This window comes from Sesamum indicum, linkage group LG8, assembly GCF_026168435.1.
Source record: "Sesamum indicum cultivar Baizhima isolate 11 linkage group LG8, ASM2616843v1, whole genome shotgun sequence".
NCBI classification, from domain to species: domain Eukaryota; kingdom Viridiplantae; phylum Streptophyta; class Magnoliopsida; order Lamiales; family Pedaliaceae; genus Sesamum; species Sesamum indicum.
Genome location: NC_142664.1, coordinates 19,308,114 through 19,324,114, shown reverse-complemented (window position 1 = coordinate 19,324,114; position 16,001 = coordinate 19,308,114). Strand labels below are relative to the sequence as shown.

At 34.7% G+C, this 16,001-nt stretch overlaps 1 protein-coding gene and 1 pseudogene across 2 annotated transcripts; both read right to left on the bottom strand.

Annotated features, from left to right (window-relative positions):
* Positions 1 to 1,050: 1,050 nt before the first annotated feature.
* LOC105168625 (uncharacterized) lies at positions 1,051 to 5,455 on the bottom strand (annotated as a pseudogene). The gene is made up of 5 exons (XR_016066750.1): positions 5,226 to 5,455; positions 4,214 to 4,817; positions 3,890 to 4,119; positions 3,546 to 3,721; positions 1,051 to 3,507 (listed from the first exon to the last, which is right to left on the bottom strand). The product of XR_016066750.1 is annotated as an uncharacterized LOC105168625 (transcript).
* A 5,430-nt stretch (positions 5,456 to 10,885) lies between these two features.
* On the bottom strand, positions 10,886 to 14,265 carry LOC105168135 (Pentatricopeptide repeat (PPR) superfamily protein). Its single transcript, XM_011088083.3, has 2 exons — positions 12,184 to 14,265; positions 10,886 to 12,108 (listed from the first exon to the last, which is right to left on the bottom strand). The coding sequence occupies exon 1, from the start codon at positions 14,135 to 14,137 to the stop codon at positions 12,284 to 12,286; it is 1,854 nt and encodes a 617-aa protein (XP_011086385.1). The 5' UTR covers positions 14,138 to 14,265; the 3' UTR covers positions 10,886 to 12,108; positions 12,184 to 12,283.
* Positions 14,266 to 16,001: the final 1,736 nt, after the last annotated feature.

Genomic DNA, 16,001 nt, shown 5'->3' with positions numbered 1-16,001 from the left:
ATTTCTAGTTTATAATTTATTTTAGAATATACATTTATACCTATGATTTATGGTCTATTTACATAAACCACCTCTATATTTTGTATAACTAAAAAAATCTACTCATAACAGTAAAAAATCAAGGTTGGTGTTGACATATAATTTTCAGAAAAATGCATAGGATATGTAAGGTGATGTTGATATTTCTTGTGAGTGTATGCAAGTTTATATTGATGTGGTCGAGGTTTTTACGAAGGGATGAAATTGAGAATTTTACCGCGACACGATAACTCACCAAGTGAAAACACGATTTTTGAAGGGGTTTTTTAGTAAGAGTGGTCACTATCAATGAATAGTAGTTAGGTTAAAAAAATAATATTTTTGGTATTTATAGTAGTATTGGAAATTATATTGTGTGGTGGATTGTATTTGTTTAATATGTGCCTGATATATGTTAAATTACTTTTTTACCCTTGCAGATTAATATTTTTTACCAATATACATCATATATAAAAGTAATTATATATACTTTAAGACATTACAATATTAGTAACACCATGTGCGTAGTGTCTACTTATCCTATAAGCAGACTGATTTGTGTAAAAACAATAAGTCAGAAAATATAAATGTAATTATTCTTTTATTATCATTTTTTATTAATATATTAATCGAATCTACGTATTGTTTAATTTATTAAAATAATTATATGTAATTACCATTTAAAAAAAAAAAACTCAACAGCTCGACCTAATTGTTGCCAACCTTCCACATTATTTATGTGAAAGAGAACTTGTCATAGAACATATGACACCGAGTTGGCGAGCTCGAGCTCGAGCTCGGTTTTTTTTTTATTATTTATTTATTATTATTATTACGTTAAATTATGAGATCGAATCACCAATTTTTTATATAATTTATAAGTAATAAAATAAATTGTATAATATATACTATGTTATTAATATACCAAAATATAGTATATAATTTTAATTTATTGTTATAAAAATATAAACTATTAATTAGTTTAGTAGTAATATAATTACTAAAATATACCAAAAAAATATTCATACTGGATAATTTAAAAATTGTAGAAAAGCATCCATTATCTGAAATAATACAATCGAAATACATATTTATAAATGTTAGTATTAAGTGCTTACTGAAAGCACTCAAATAACTTTTGGATTTAACATTTGCGCCTTGGAAGTATCTCTTTGCCTATCAAAATTTGAAGTATTGAGTGTGGGTTATCCATGGCTTCTCAATTATGGCAAGTAAGAAGCCAATGAAGCAACGGAAAGGTCTTGAAAATGGATGATTCCAAATACCGACTTGGACTCGCAATTCAAAATTGCAACTCCAAGTGTATTTTTTTTTTTATAATCAAACTTTATTAAATTATATAATTTCATTTAATTATGTATAATTAATATATTAAAGTCTAAAAAATTATAATATTAAAATTGTATTAATATAAAAAAACATATAATATGTATATTTTTTTGTACAGTTGTAAAAAATACTGGCACATTTGATTGTGTATCACGACTTGGGCCAATTTTTTTTTTTAAAGAAAAGCCCATGTCGTGTAATCACGACTTGGGCAATTTTTCTTTTTTGTTTTCATTTAATTAAATTTTAAATAATTAATTATATAATTTCATTTAATTATACTTAACATATTAGAGTTACAGTTGTATTAATTAACATATTAAAGTTATAATTTTATTTAATTATATATATAATTAATTAAAATTAATATATAATTAAATAAAATTATATTAATTTAAAAAATTATAATTAAGTGTATAAATGTAATAATGTATATTTTTTTGTATAGTTGTAAATGATACAATGAAATATACAATTATTCTTGGCAATTCAATATCGACACATCTGATTGTGTAGAAGAATTTTTAGAATATTTCTATAAATTTTCTATCAATTTATCATTACTATATAATTTAGTGAAACAACAATACATAGAATTACGCATGTGGTTAAATATAACAAATCTAATATTTAAGTAACCAACTATACCATTTTTATAAAATGTGATATTTAGTTGAATATTAATATAAATAGCCAAAATCATAAAATACTCCGGTTAAATAATACATCGCTCAATATAAACTATATTTAATAAAAGGACTAATCAAATAATATAATTTTATAAATTATTCACAACGAGATGGATTGGGCGCAAACGCGTGCAAGACAACAATCCTAACAAAGAAATTCTTCTACACAATCAGATGTATAGTATCAGATTGTCAAGAATAATTTTGTATATTTTTTACAATTGTATATTATATTTGTACACTTAATTATAACTTTTTATATTAATACAATTTTATTTAAACAAAATTATATAATTAATTAATAAAATTTGATTAAAAAAAAAAAGAAAATTGCACTTGGAGTCGCAATTTCGAAGTCGGTATTCCAAATACCGACTTGGGACTTTTTTAAAAAAAAAAAAATTTTTAATCAAATCGCGACTCGTTATATTATTAATATATTTAAAAAAATTATATTAATATAAATTTTCTATTTTTTTATAATAAAAAATTAGACTTGATATGGATACCCTTTAGGAAAAGACTCAAAATTCCATCTCTTAAAGTGGGAGGGAGCAGCAGCAAACCAAGAAGCTTGACTTCTGCACTCCTATTTTCATATATTCTGTCCATGCCTTTTCCAAGGCACACTTATTCAGATTTCTTGTTTGATGAAAACATCACAATTTCAGTAATAATTATTACTGAAATTATTACATTGAGTGATGTTATTGGATACCCCTTAGGAAAAAGAAGCAGCAGCAGCAGCAAACCAAGAAGCTTGACTTCTGCCCTCCTATTTTCATATATCCTGTCCATGCCTTTTCCAAGGCACACTTATTCAGTTTTCCTGTTTGATGAAAACATCAATTTCAGTAATAATTATGTTAATTATCAAAGACCAACATGTTTTCTCACCCTCAATTTTTTTTCCATATAACCTATAGAGAAGGCCAGTTACCATAATCCAAAGACCAAGTAACATGCGGTAAAAACATTGGTTAAACACCAAGTAAAGTGGGTTGCATGATTACCTGGACCCTGGATAACCAAATTCTTGCATAGCAGCAATCAGTCTTGGGTTTCATCTACTAATCGGTTCACAGGAAGTGCTTGCAGAGCTGGTCTTGGTAATGCTTTTTCGTTGCCACTGTCATTTTTAGTTGACTTCTTGGTGATCTCTAGCTTTTCCTTCAACATCTTGGACAGCTTTCTCACACTCAACTCATTCAAATTGTCGGCATTCTCAACAATGTTTTTAGCTGTCTTTACTCTGTCTTTCACAAGAACCAATTTACTGCCACTACCAATGTTCTCTTTGTTATCTGTGAAAGCAGTCACCATTTTCATTGTTGCAGTTGCCTTGCTTGCAGAATATTTACTCGGCGTCAAACAGGTTGGTTGACTGATGAGCTGTGAATCTAACTCTGCAGCAAAGCCGAGTGGAACACCTTTTGCACCCGGTTCATTCCTTTACAGCGGAAAGTGTTCACAGCCACTCCATCAGACCGCACCAGATCAGCAGCAACCTTTGTGCTTTCGTCATGCTGAAGAATTTCAATTTTATCAGCCTCCTCGTTGAGTTGTACAGAGATAGCCAAATGATCAATGAAATCAGCTTCTGTAACATCCTCCAGCATTTTTCTAGTTGACACTTCTTCTGTAGCTTGTTTGCAATCTGAGTTCTGTGAATTTCTCCAAGGTCACATCTAAATTGTGGACAGCAGCCTTGTCTTGAGGTCCTATCTCTTTCTCACTATTCAGTTCTTCCGTGTTTTCAACTTTAACTTCAAGATAGTAAAAGATCATTTGGCTCATAAAAATTACAAAGACAGACCAAGAGGTACACACACACTTTCACTTTCATTAACTTCAGCTTGTGTCTCAAAATCAATACCTGTTTCCTCATTTTCCACATCACTATTCTCCTTCACCGCTGGCTTAGGACCATCTGCCTCAAAGTGCAGGCCTGGTGCCACTTCGATCTCTTGAACCATTGATATAACCTGTTCTTCAGCTGAAACAACTTCTGATTTATCTTTCTCCTGAGAACTCTCATCTATCGGTACCTGAAAATCGAAAACTTAGAGGGTCATACAACAAGCAATATAATGTTAAACATGTAAAACATCACTCGTGATTTAATGCATTTTATAAGTCCCTGAAAGAACAGATACCAGTAATTCCTGATACTTCATCAGAATCATTCGGGCCTTCTTTCAAAGTCATATCCTCATCTTCACCAGCATCTTTAGTAAGCAATTCCTTCTTGAAAAGCTCATACCTTTCATTTTCCGCCACATTCAACTTCTCCACATTCTTCTCCGCCAACCTAACTGACCGTCGTGTGCTATACACTTTCTGAACCGCACTCTCTTCCTTCACCCTTCTTCTTCGGCTAGTAACTCCCATTGGAGCAGGAGTCATTGAAACATCTTTCTTTTCCTCCTCTACACATTCCATCAACTGGGAATCCATTTTCCGACAGGCCGAGGCCATCTAACTCTTCTTTCTATTAGTTTGCGCCACCAATGCTGGAGTTTCGATTACTGCCTGTGATTCATCAGCATCTTTAACTAGGGTCTTGCAAGCCGTACGCCGAGTCCTAGTCATTGGCTTCACAGATTCAGGCTCTTCTTTCGCAACATTTCTCCGGCGTGTGCTTCTGCCACCAGTTGGAGGCACATAGGGAGACGTTACCTCGCATCTCACTGGTGATTAAGTTGATAATTGTGCAGGAAAAGATTGAGACAGCTGCGTCAATTCTTCAATTCCTTCAACCTGCCAATCACAAATCAAAATAATTTTCTCAAACTAAGGAATTAATACAAAGTGAAAAAAATATTAAAAAAAAAAACAAAGCAGTAACAGAGACAGAAGACAACATTTAAGTAAGAATGTAAAACCCTGAATCCGTCCATGTACAAATGCCTGGTTAAGCTCAAAACCTCAACAAACTTTTCAGAAAAATAAACATAATTCCAGATATAATTTCAATACATGCCAGTTAAAAGAATTAATTTAATCAGATCAAGTTAAGCAGTTAAAGGCCAGAAACCTGAACAAAGCACTGGAAAATCCGGAACAAATCCTTAGGACAAGATTATATTACAAAGTACAAGAAAAATCAAACAGGAAAACATGAAACTGAGCGCTCCCAAAATTTGAATAATGGATAAATAAACTTACAAGCTGGAGAGCTTTCAGAGCGTCGGCCATGGCAGCATTGGTCACGTTTGCAGGAATTTTGTTCTTCTTGCAGAGAGCTTGCAATTCTCTCCTTGTAAGTCTCTGGAAATCCATTGCTCCGGAATGGGGGCCTTCAGATTACCGTTTTCTTCTTGTTTGGGGAGAGGGGAGAGGGGAGGGGAAGGGTTTTTTGTAATGCGAAGTGGAAGGACCATATATATATACACCTCACGAAATATGATCGTTGGGCATCCAACGGCTCTTTCCTGGGAATGTTGCCGTTGCAAATCTCACACACACGAAATATGACCGTTGAGCATCCCAACGGCTCTTTCCTGGGAATGTTGCCGTTGCAAATCACACACACACACTCGTCGCCAGAAGCATCAGGAAATTGAACAACGGCTCTCTTCCTGGGAATGTTGCCGTTGCAAATCACACACACACACACTCGTCGCCAGAAGCATCAGGAAATTGAATTCGTATATAAACCCCTCAATTCGGGGGGAAATTATTTTAAAAATAGAAAAAAAAGAAAATTAAAAATTTAAAGTGTTTTGAAATTTTTTAAAAAAGTAGGTGACACCGCAGTGTTTAACAGTGGTTCACAAAATTACATTTTAAAAAAAAATTCTATGTCACCGCCGCGGCGACAATGTTTTTTAAAAAAAAAAAATTTAATCAGCCACCGCAGTGACAAATTTTTTTTTAAAAAAAATTATTTTATTTCACGACGAATCGCTGCCAACTTCTCATTAAAATTTCGATATCATCACGGCGAGTTGTCAACCATCAAATATACCGTTCGACTCCCCTTGATGAGACGAACATTTCCCCTCAAACAATTTCAAGTTTTATCAATCGTAAATAATGAATTTTTAACACGATCACTGCACCTTTCGGCTGTTGATTCGCCGCCACCGGAGTGCCCCACGATCACGGACCACCATCACTGGACTCGCCTCGACCTAACGGTTCTAACGAGACCAACCTAGTTCAATTTTATTAAGTATTTGTCGAGATATGAAAATTTGAATATTTTTCCGCTGAAAATTCGCGCTGAAGCTGTTTGCTGTCATTTATCCACCGTCAGGACGAATCACGGATTGAGACCATAGCCGTTCGAATCCTGTCATTCAGACGATTCCAACAAGACGAGTCTTGCTCAATTTCATCAAGTATTTGTTGAGAATTGAAAATTTAGAGATTTTTTCATCGAAAATTCGCTGAAACTATTTACCAAATTCATTTTCTTTTTTTTTGGTTTGTTCAATTAAAATAGATATGTTTTAAATAGTTATAATTTTATTAAATTCTTTTTAATTAATTATAAATATACATTTTTTTATAAATGAAATGATAATAAATTAAATATAATTAATCCGTGTGTGATACACTCAAATGTATATTTATCTTATACTTTCATTGCATTTATTATCTTATAAAAAATATATATATTTATAATTAATTAAAAAGAATTTAAGAATTTAATAAAATTATAATTATTTTAAAATATATGTATTTTAATTGAACAAAACAAAAAAAAAGAAAATGAATTTGGCAAACAGTTTCAGCGAATTTTCGGACGAAAAATCTTCAAATTTTCAATTCTCAACAAATATTTAATGAAATTGAGCAAGATTGGTCTTGTTGGAATCGTCCGGACAACAGAATTCGACAACTATGATCTCAATCCGTGATTGGTCCCGACAGTGGAGAAATAGCAGCAAACAGCTTCAGCGCGAATTTTCGGTGGAAAAATCTTCAAATTTTCATATCTCAACAAATACTTAATAAAATTGAACTAGGTTGGTTTCGTTAGAACTGTTAGGTCGAGGCGAGTCCAGTGGTGGTGGTTCGTGATCGTGGTCGCTCCGGTGGCAGCGAATCGACGGCCGAAAAGTGCGGTAGTCGTGTTAAAAATTCATTATTTACGATTGATAAAACTTGAAATTGTTTGAGGGAAAATGTTCATCACATCAAGGGGAATCGAACGGTATATTTGATGGTTGATAACTCGCCATGATGGTGTCAAAATTTTAACGAAAAAATTGGCAACTATTCATCGTGAAACAAAATAAATTTTTTTTTTTTAAATTTGTTACCGCGGTTTCGAACCGCGGTGACTGATTAAAAAAAAAATTTAAAAAAACATTGTACCGCTGTTAACCACCGCGGTGACATAAATTTTTTTTTTAAAAAAATATAAATTGGGACACCGCGATGTCACCTACTTTTCTAAAAAATTTCAAAACACGTTAAATTTTTAATTTTCTATTTTTTTGTATTTTTAAAATAATTCCCCCCTCAATTCGACCGATTTTCCATCAATCAATCAGCAACCCAATCATCTCCGATCATCTCTCTCTAGTTTATTCGTCTTAGTGTTACTTGTTCTATTGTTTGTGCTTACTTCAATTAAATTCAATCTTCAACTGTTCTATACTGATTACTTATTTTTTGCAGGCTTTTGTTTTACTGTTTTGCTTTTGTTTTTGCAGCGCATTTGATTTCTGTCTGTTTGTAGGAAACGCTCACACACATGTCACAGCATTGGTAGGAAGAAGAAGATATAATCCTCACTGTCCATCAATTAACAAATTCAGCCGTCAGATCGAGGGCATAACAGAGGAAGCAACGACGCCGTATTGAGTTAAAATTGGGGAATCAGCTTAAGTGCGATGACGTCGTTTTAGAGAAGGGGCAGATCATCCAACGTTCCAAATCAAATGTTCTAGGTTTTTCAATAGAATGCGCACTCCAGCCTGCAGTCGTACCTCACAGCACCACCACTTCGAATCCTAACTTCTTTCTGTTTTATTGGTTAGTTGTTTTGTTATAACAAGGGGGTATTTACCAGCCTATAAAGAGAGTATGTAACAGAAGTCTGGGTAATTTTTCATGAATATAGTCTACCTTTGAGTTTCTACAAGTAGTCCCTCTTTGTTTCTTTCTTCTCCCTCCTAATTCCACAACAAATCATAACATTTGGTATCCAGAGCAAGGCTTTCCTCGGCCTCGCTACGTACAATTTTTTTTTCTATGGCGGATGGAACACGGATGAAGGAACTCATGGATATGCAGAAAAAGCAAGAGCTTTGGCTGATGGAGGAAAAATCGAAACGTCAAGTCCATGAACAACAAGTGCAGGCGCAGTTCGAAAACATGATGGGCATTCAAGCTGGTTTACAGAATTCCTATTCCGAGCTCGTGGACGGTCAGAAGACCATCCATCTTCAATTGCAAGGCCTTTTGGACCAAATGCAGCATCTCAATCGTGGAAAATCAGTACTCGGCGAGGCTCCTGCTCCCCCAAAAGAGCGAACACCTAGCTCACGACCTGATTCGGAGTTCTTCGGCTCATAGGGTTGTTTCCCTTCCATTTCCAACATTGAATTTCCCAAGTTTAACGGGGATGAACCACGAGGTTGGATCCGGAAGTGTCAATGGTATTTTCAGACAGTTTATACCATCCATGAAGATCAACGAGTATCCTTAGCTTCCATTCATCTCTATGGTCGCGCTGAGTTATGGTTCCAAGGGCTGGTGGAAAAAGGGTTACCCACTTGGCAGGAATTTATCGAAGCGGTTTATGAACGATTTGAAGGAAGAGATCCAGGAGCTGTCTTGGGTGAATTCAATACATTGCAGCAGGGTACTAAATCAGTAGAACAGTACTTAGAGAACTTTGAGGAGCTTAAGTCCCATGTTATGGTTTTTCATAGCAACTTCCCTGACCAACTTTATTGAGTGCAGTGTTCAAGTCATTTTAGCATGTTCTAAATATTTTCGTCCTTAATATGCAAATTTAATAATTACATGATAATCACTCCCTAAACTTACCGGATAATATACATACTTGTTTTCCAAATGGCCATTTTTATATAGTTGATATGATGGGCTAAAACTTTACCTAAAAGCTAAGCCGAAGCAGGATGGAGAAGGCCCACTTCAAGAAAATGATAATACTCTCAACAGCGTGTAAAAATTTATACTTGGAATGTGAAATACCTTCTTATTAGCCACTTTTCCTCTTTATTTTTATCTAATATTTCTTCAGAAAAGTTGTAGGTGGTGGTCCTCATATAACTAATAATTATTATATGTCGCACATTTTGTGTTTGTGCATAATTTTTAAAAATAAAATATTTATAATATTATTGATTTTTTTGGAGTAAAAATATATCTAAAAATAAATATTAAAAAATAAGTTAATATAAATATTTGGATTTATATAAAGATATTGACAAAAGAAGATAATGAATAATTTTGAAGAAATTAATTCTAAAAATACATGAGAAAAAATAACTATCAAAAGATAGTTATGAAAAACTATGATAAATAAAGAATTTAAAAATAATTAATTAATTTAAAACTTAAAAAAAATAAATTGCATATCAAAATAAGTGAGAAACCAAAAGATGCTCTTATTTATTAATAAAATATAGAACAGAATACATAAAACCCCCATATTTTAAAAAGTCGGCTAAAAATTCCTTTCTATTTTAAAAATAGGCTAAAATCCCCCTCGTATTTTGTAAAACTCAGCAACAATCACTCTTTCCGTTATAATTGAAGGAAGGTACATTACACGCGCTCTTTGTGCATGTAGGGGTATTTTTTAACTATTTTTTACCTTTCTCGTAGGTGTTTTTTTTACTAAAATGCTCTTTTTTATCTTTGTTTTATTTTTATATTTTTTTATAATTTAAATTAAAATATTAAAATATATTTAATATTAAATATTAAATTAAATTATATTTAATTTCAAATAACTTTATAATTATTAAATGTTAAATCTAAAACTACTTTAATTAATTAAAATATATATTTAATTTACAATTATAATTATTCTTAATTAGCTAAAATATTTAATTATATAATTATTTAAATAATTCTAATTAACTAAGATATATTTTAATTAATATAATTAAAATTAATTAAAAACTTAAAAGAAAAAGGAAAAAAACTGAACAGAAAATGAGTTTGCAGCACCGAAAAGTTTTCGATGTCGTCCAAACAATTTTTCTGCTGCCAGTGGTACCATTTAAATCCTCTCTTCAAGAGGAACATTTAGTTTTGGTCAATCGGAGAGACTAGGCTCAACCCACGACCTTCGAATATGTCTGTCGTCGATTCGTCCCCGTCCAATCGAATCTCGACCGCAGACACTTGTCTCTTCAAGACGATTCTAACAAGACCAACCACACTTATTTTAGTAAAGCATTTGTGGAGATTGGACAAAGATGGTGGTGGGGGTGAAGGGGTGGGATAGTTAGTCTTTTTATATATATAAGAATAATATATTTTTTAATTTTAAATTATTTATATATAATATAAGTAAATAATTTGTTACATCTAGACCTCTTATTTTTTTAAAAATCTATCGGTTGAGATTAATTGATTAGATCTAACGATTAATATTTGATCAAAAAAGATCCAACGGTCGTTAAAGGAAGAAATAATATATATTAAGTAAGGGTATAATGGTCATTTCTTAAAAAAATTAACACCATTAGTAAGATTTAATAAAGAGGGGGCGATTGAGCTACGTTTAATAAATTCAGGGGGGGTTAGCTTGTTTTTAAAACAGAAAGGGATTTTTACCGGCTTTTTAAAACACAGGAGATTTTATACATTTTGTCCATAAAATATATAACTAATAATAATACAGAAACTAGTTTATAAACGATGTGATCATTTGTTTTACATGTATATACCTACAGAGCAAGTATTTAGCAAGCCACAAGGTAGGATGGAACACAGCATGTACATATAAGCTTTTGATTTTGCTAAAAGGAGCAAAACTGCTTTAAGAATCTTCTCAAATGAGTTGCTGATCTATCATCAAGAATGATAATGGGGCATACGAATGCACCCATCAGACAGGTCTGTATGGTTTTACTTAAAAAGGATCCATCTTGAAATGCTGCTAAAGCCAACTTCTTGATCCGGTTGAAGCAGAGAGACTTGCTGCTGCTGCCATCAAAATATAGGCCTCAGTAGGTACCTCTGATTGAAACCAGGAGGTCATCCATTAAAAACTTCATTACTGATTCTGCAGTTATTCCAGATAGGTCAGAGCCCGGTAACTGCTTTAGACATGTGATTATAGGTTCATGGCATGAGCCCATACCGCAAGCTGACTGCTTCCCAGGTAACACAATATCTGACATTAGCTTAGTAACAATCTTCCATTATCCATCCCGTTGTAAGTTTTCATGCCATCGAATGTATTCTGGGCATTCAAGAAAATGAGAGAGAAACAAATTGGGCGAGTACTGCTTATTGAGGGGCCAAAAGGGAAATTCTCAGCAACTTCAGTATAAGAGGTTTCAGGTTCTGGATGCTCAAGCCTGAAGGATTCACAAATTTCAGATGTTATCTATAGAAATCTTGGAGCTGCAATAAGACCTTGCTGCTGCAAAATGCCTCCCCCTCCAGCAATAGCAGTTTCAACAGATAGCAATGTGGATCTAAATTAGTACTACGGTGTCGAGAAACATTCAGCAGACTACCTGAAGAGCAAAATTGGCTAAATTTACCGCCTTGAAATTCTGTCAGCTAATTGTATGAATTGAAAAAGAGTCCGGCTTCTACGATCCTCCACTCAAAAATATAGTCTATCTCTACATTGACTGCAGGGACTCACCGTCCGCAACTTCATACTGCTTCCAGAATCAATGTCAATTGGAAGACTGTCAAGACGATGACATGCAAGTGGAATTCAACTCTTGGCAATGTGATAGACTCACTTGCTTCCGAGCAGAGAATCTATGCTGCTGCAGGCAAGGACAATGAAGATGGCATAATCAACCTGGGAGATGTGATCTCCTGTTTATCACTGAATGACCAAACTTCTTGGATGATTACTTTAAGTTTTCTGCACCACAAACATTGAGTCAGTAACATTTAAGAAAGTTAATCCAAAAGGTTTTAAAGATAAAATCTCACATACTTTGTGTTAAGGAATGCTGTAACCACACATCATTTAAGGCGAAAGTACAACCAAGCAACCGATAGTATTGCCAGTTGTAGAAAGTACATGCTGCTCCTTTTTATGCTACTCCTACTGAACTAAGGCCAGGGTGTTTCTTCAGTCCCTTTTTGTCCATTAACTTTCTGATCTTGTGCACATCTTTCCACTTCTCTTGTCCAGCATATATGTTAGACAAAATCAGAAAAGGAATAGGGTTCTCAGGCTCTAATTCTAATAGTCTGCTAGCCATTGCTTCTCCTAGCTTGGAATCTGAATAATGCTTAGAAGCTCCAAGGAGAGAAGCAAAAACAGTCGCAGAAGTTTCTTTTGATGCTTGAAGGAGTTCAAAGGCTTCATCTAGCCTGCCTGAACGACTAAGGAGGTCAATCAAGATATTCATGTGTTTCAGTGTTGGATCCAAAGCATATTCTACAGTCATCAATCTGAAAACCTCGAATCCCTTGTCAACTAGGCCAGTTTGGCTGCAAACAGATAATAGGCAACTGAAAGTAACTAAATTTGGTTTAACTTTTTGCTCAACCATTTGATTAAAAATATCAAAAGCAGCTGTATTATTCCCATTCCTTCCATACCCAGAAATCATAGCATTCCAGAATGCAGGATCCTTAGGCTTTACATGAAACTGATTGAAAACATTGTACGCCCAAGAAGGTTGCCCACATTTCATATACATGTCAATTATTGCAGTTGCCAAGAATTCGTCATCAGTGATCTTCATTCTTGCAACATATGCGTGAATCTGCTTTCCATAATGTTGCATGGATAGAGATGAACAAGCTGCTAACAGACTAGTTATACATCTCACACTAGGTACTAAACCACTACATAGCATCTTTCTGAAGAAGAGAAAAGCTTCATCTGCTTTTCCTAGATGCGAGAAACCACTGATCATGGAATTCCATGTTGCGGAGTCAGCTACCAGCCGTTCTTCACATTCTAACTCAACAAAAAGTTCAGTAGCATTTTCACTTTGATCATTTAACATCAGTCCTGCTATCATCGAATTCCATGTTATCAAATTCCTGTTATTTCCCATTTCTCTGAATACACTATAGGCACATTGCCAAGAACCACATTTTGAATACATATCCACAAGACCAGTCCCAACATTAGTATCGGTCTCCAATTCTTCTTTCACTATAAGCCCATGAAGCTGCCTACCAAGTAGTATACACTTACCACTTCCACAAGCAGAGAGCACAGAAATCATTGTCACCACAGTAGGTTTCTCATATAACAATCCTCGCATTTCCTTAAACACACGTAACACCATTTCAACATCCCCATTCTGCACAAGGCCTGACAGATAAGCATTGTAACAGACCACATTCTTGTTCTCAATTGATCCAAACAACCTTGCAGCAGAACCCAACTCCCCATAGTTCAAATACATCGTCATAAGCGACGTGGCAGCATAATCATCCCTTTCCACACCAATCTTCACCGCCAAACAGTGCACTTGCACCCCATTCACGACATTCCCACACGCAGACACCACACTAGCTACCGTAACCGAATCAACCCTAAGACTAGGTACACTAAACAGTTTAAAGACGCTAAAACCTTCCTCAAAAAGCCCATTATGTGAAAACCCGGAAATCACAACATTAAGAATAGATACACTTGGGTGAGGAATTTCTTCGAACAGTTTTCCGGCGCTCCCAACAAAGCCAAGTTTCATGTACATATTGGTGAGGTCCGTTGTAGTATGCTTATTGTTATACCCAGCTTTAAGGAGGTGGGCATGGAGCATCTGGCCCTGTGATGTTGCCTTGAGCTCGCCGCACGCTTTGAGGATGTAAGGAAAAGTGAAATTCGTTGGAGGAATAGCAGCAGAGTGGTGTTGTGTGTGGAGGGCAATGGCTTCTTTGTAGAGTCCATCTTTCACTAGTTTTGCTATTTGGTGCCTCATAGGCTGTCTCTAAACTCGCATTGCACAAACAAACCACTGCTCTTGTAAGGGTGGGTTTGTTAAAGGAGCAGAAAATGCACCGTTTTGTTAATTTGAAATATGTGTAGGGTTTAACTCTTGTGGGTCTCATTAGTCTACGCATTCATTAGGGTAGTAAAAAAAGCTAAGGTTGCATTTCTATTGAAAAATTTAAAATTATAGATTTAAATTCTTTAATGGAAAAAAATTTAAATTTGTTTGGATGATTCTACATTTAGAGTATTTCAAATTATTTCATTTTAATTTTGAATTATGTTTTGATGAATATGTATGTATTGCAAATTGAGTAATTTGAACTCATTTCTCCAAATCTCCTCCAAATCCAAATACACCCTAACATAATTTCAAGAATCTTACTAATATAAGATGGACTTTTCCGTATTGCTGAATTAATTAAATTTAGGGATTCTTACATCGATCTTTCTAAAAGTTTGATATAATTACACGTAAATAACTCTGTTATTTAAAAATTACACCTAATATAGCTAAAGTTTGTTTTCGTCTAAAACTAAATTCCTTTGTTAGTAAAAATTCATGTAATTTGCTCATATTAGCAAAAAAGTGAACGAAAATTTCTATTTACTCCAAACTGACTTACATGCTTATTATGCGTCAAACAAATTTTTTTGAATCAAATTATGCTTGTAAGAGTGGTATGTATCTCATCACATCCATTAGCATGTAAAAATATATAAGTAAATTTATCAAAATCGATGAAAGGTGAAATGTACTTCTATCTACATGAGCATCCTACCTTTGGTGCATCTCTTTCTTCTCGTCTCCGGTCTACTGTTCTTTGACTTTTCCGATGAGATTTTGGGGCATATGCTCCTCACAAGCGGCGGTGCTGCTGGAGTTTCTACTTTTGGTTGCAGCTGATCGTTCTTCGGGTGTTGTGTGCTTAGGGTGGTCGTTATTCTGTGTTCTTTTCTCTTCATTTTTGACTTGTCTTGTCGTTCTAAGACAGTGCTTCTTTCGTTGCTTCGCGTTCTCTATTTGGTTTCGACTTTGTTAGCCTTCGATCTCGTTGTTGTTCTTTGGCGATAGGGTCTTTAGTTTTCTGTTTAGCGTTTCTTTCAATGACTTTGTTCTTTGTGTTTTTGTTTTCTTGATAGGTGGTTGTGCTATTCATCTGCGGTGCGAGGGGTTGGGTGTTGCCTTGCTGGTCACGCTTATCTCTAGGTTTTCTGCCTAATGATCTCGGCTTCACATTCTTTGGGTGGTGGAGGCATTTTGTCACAAGTTAGGGCGATCTCTGCAAATGACAGCCTAGGAGGGTACGGGGGTGGTGATGCCCAATGGCCTATGGTATGCCGTGAAGATTATAATCTTTTTTTGGTGGGAAGATTTTTGTCATCTAAACAGCCTAAATTCGAGGCATTGGTCTCCTCTATTAAGAGTATGTTGAACCTGGTCAAAGGTCTCGAGAAACAGCGTCTGGCAGAGGGGCGGGTTTTTATTTAAATCAATGGCAATAGAGCGCTTAAGGGTTGCCCCTGGAGCTTCAAGAAGAATACATTGATCCTTAATGGCATTGGGGTTAATGAGAATCCATTGAATGTCAATCTTGATTGATGTGAGTTTTATGTTCATGTCCATGACCTTCTATTGAGTAAAATGAACCTTAGGGTTGCCGTGCTTATTGCAAACACGCTAGGTAAATTCCGGGATATGGAGATGGATGATTGGGATAAGTCTTGGGGTGGTTCACTCAGAATCCGGATGGCTATTAACGTGACTCAGCTTTTGATCCGAGCTCTTCAGGTTTGCACCACAAATGGGGGATGAACTGGTTGTTTCTTTCACGTACAAGCGATGTAGAGTT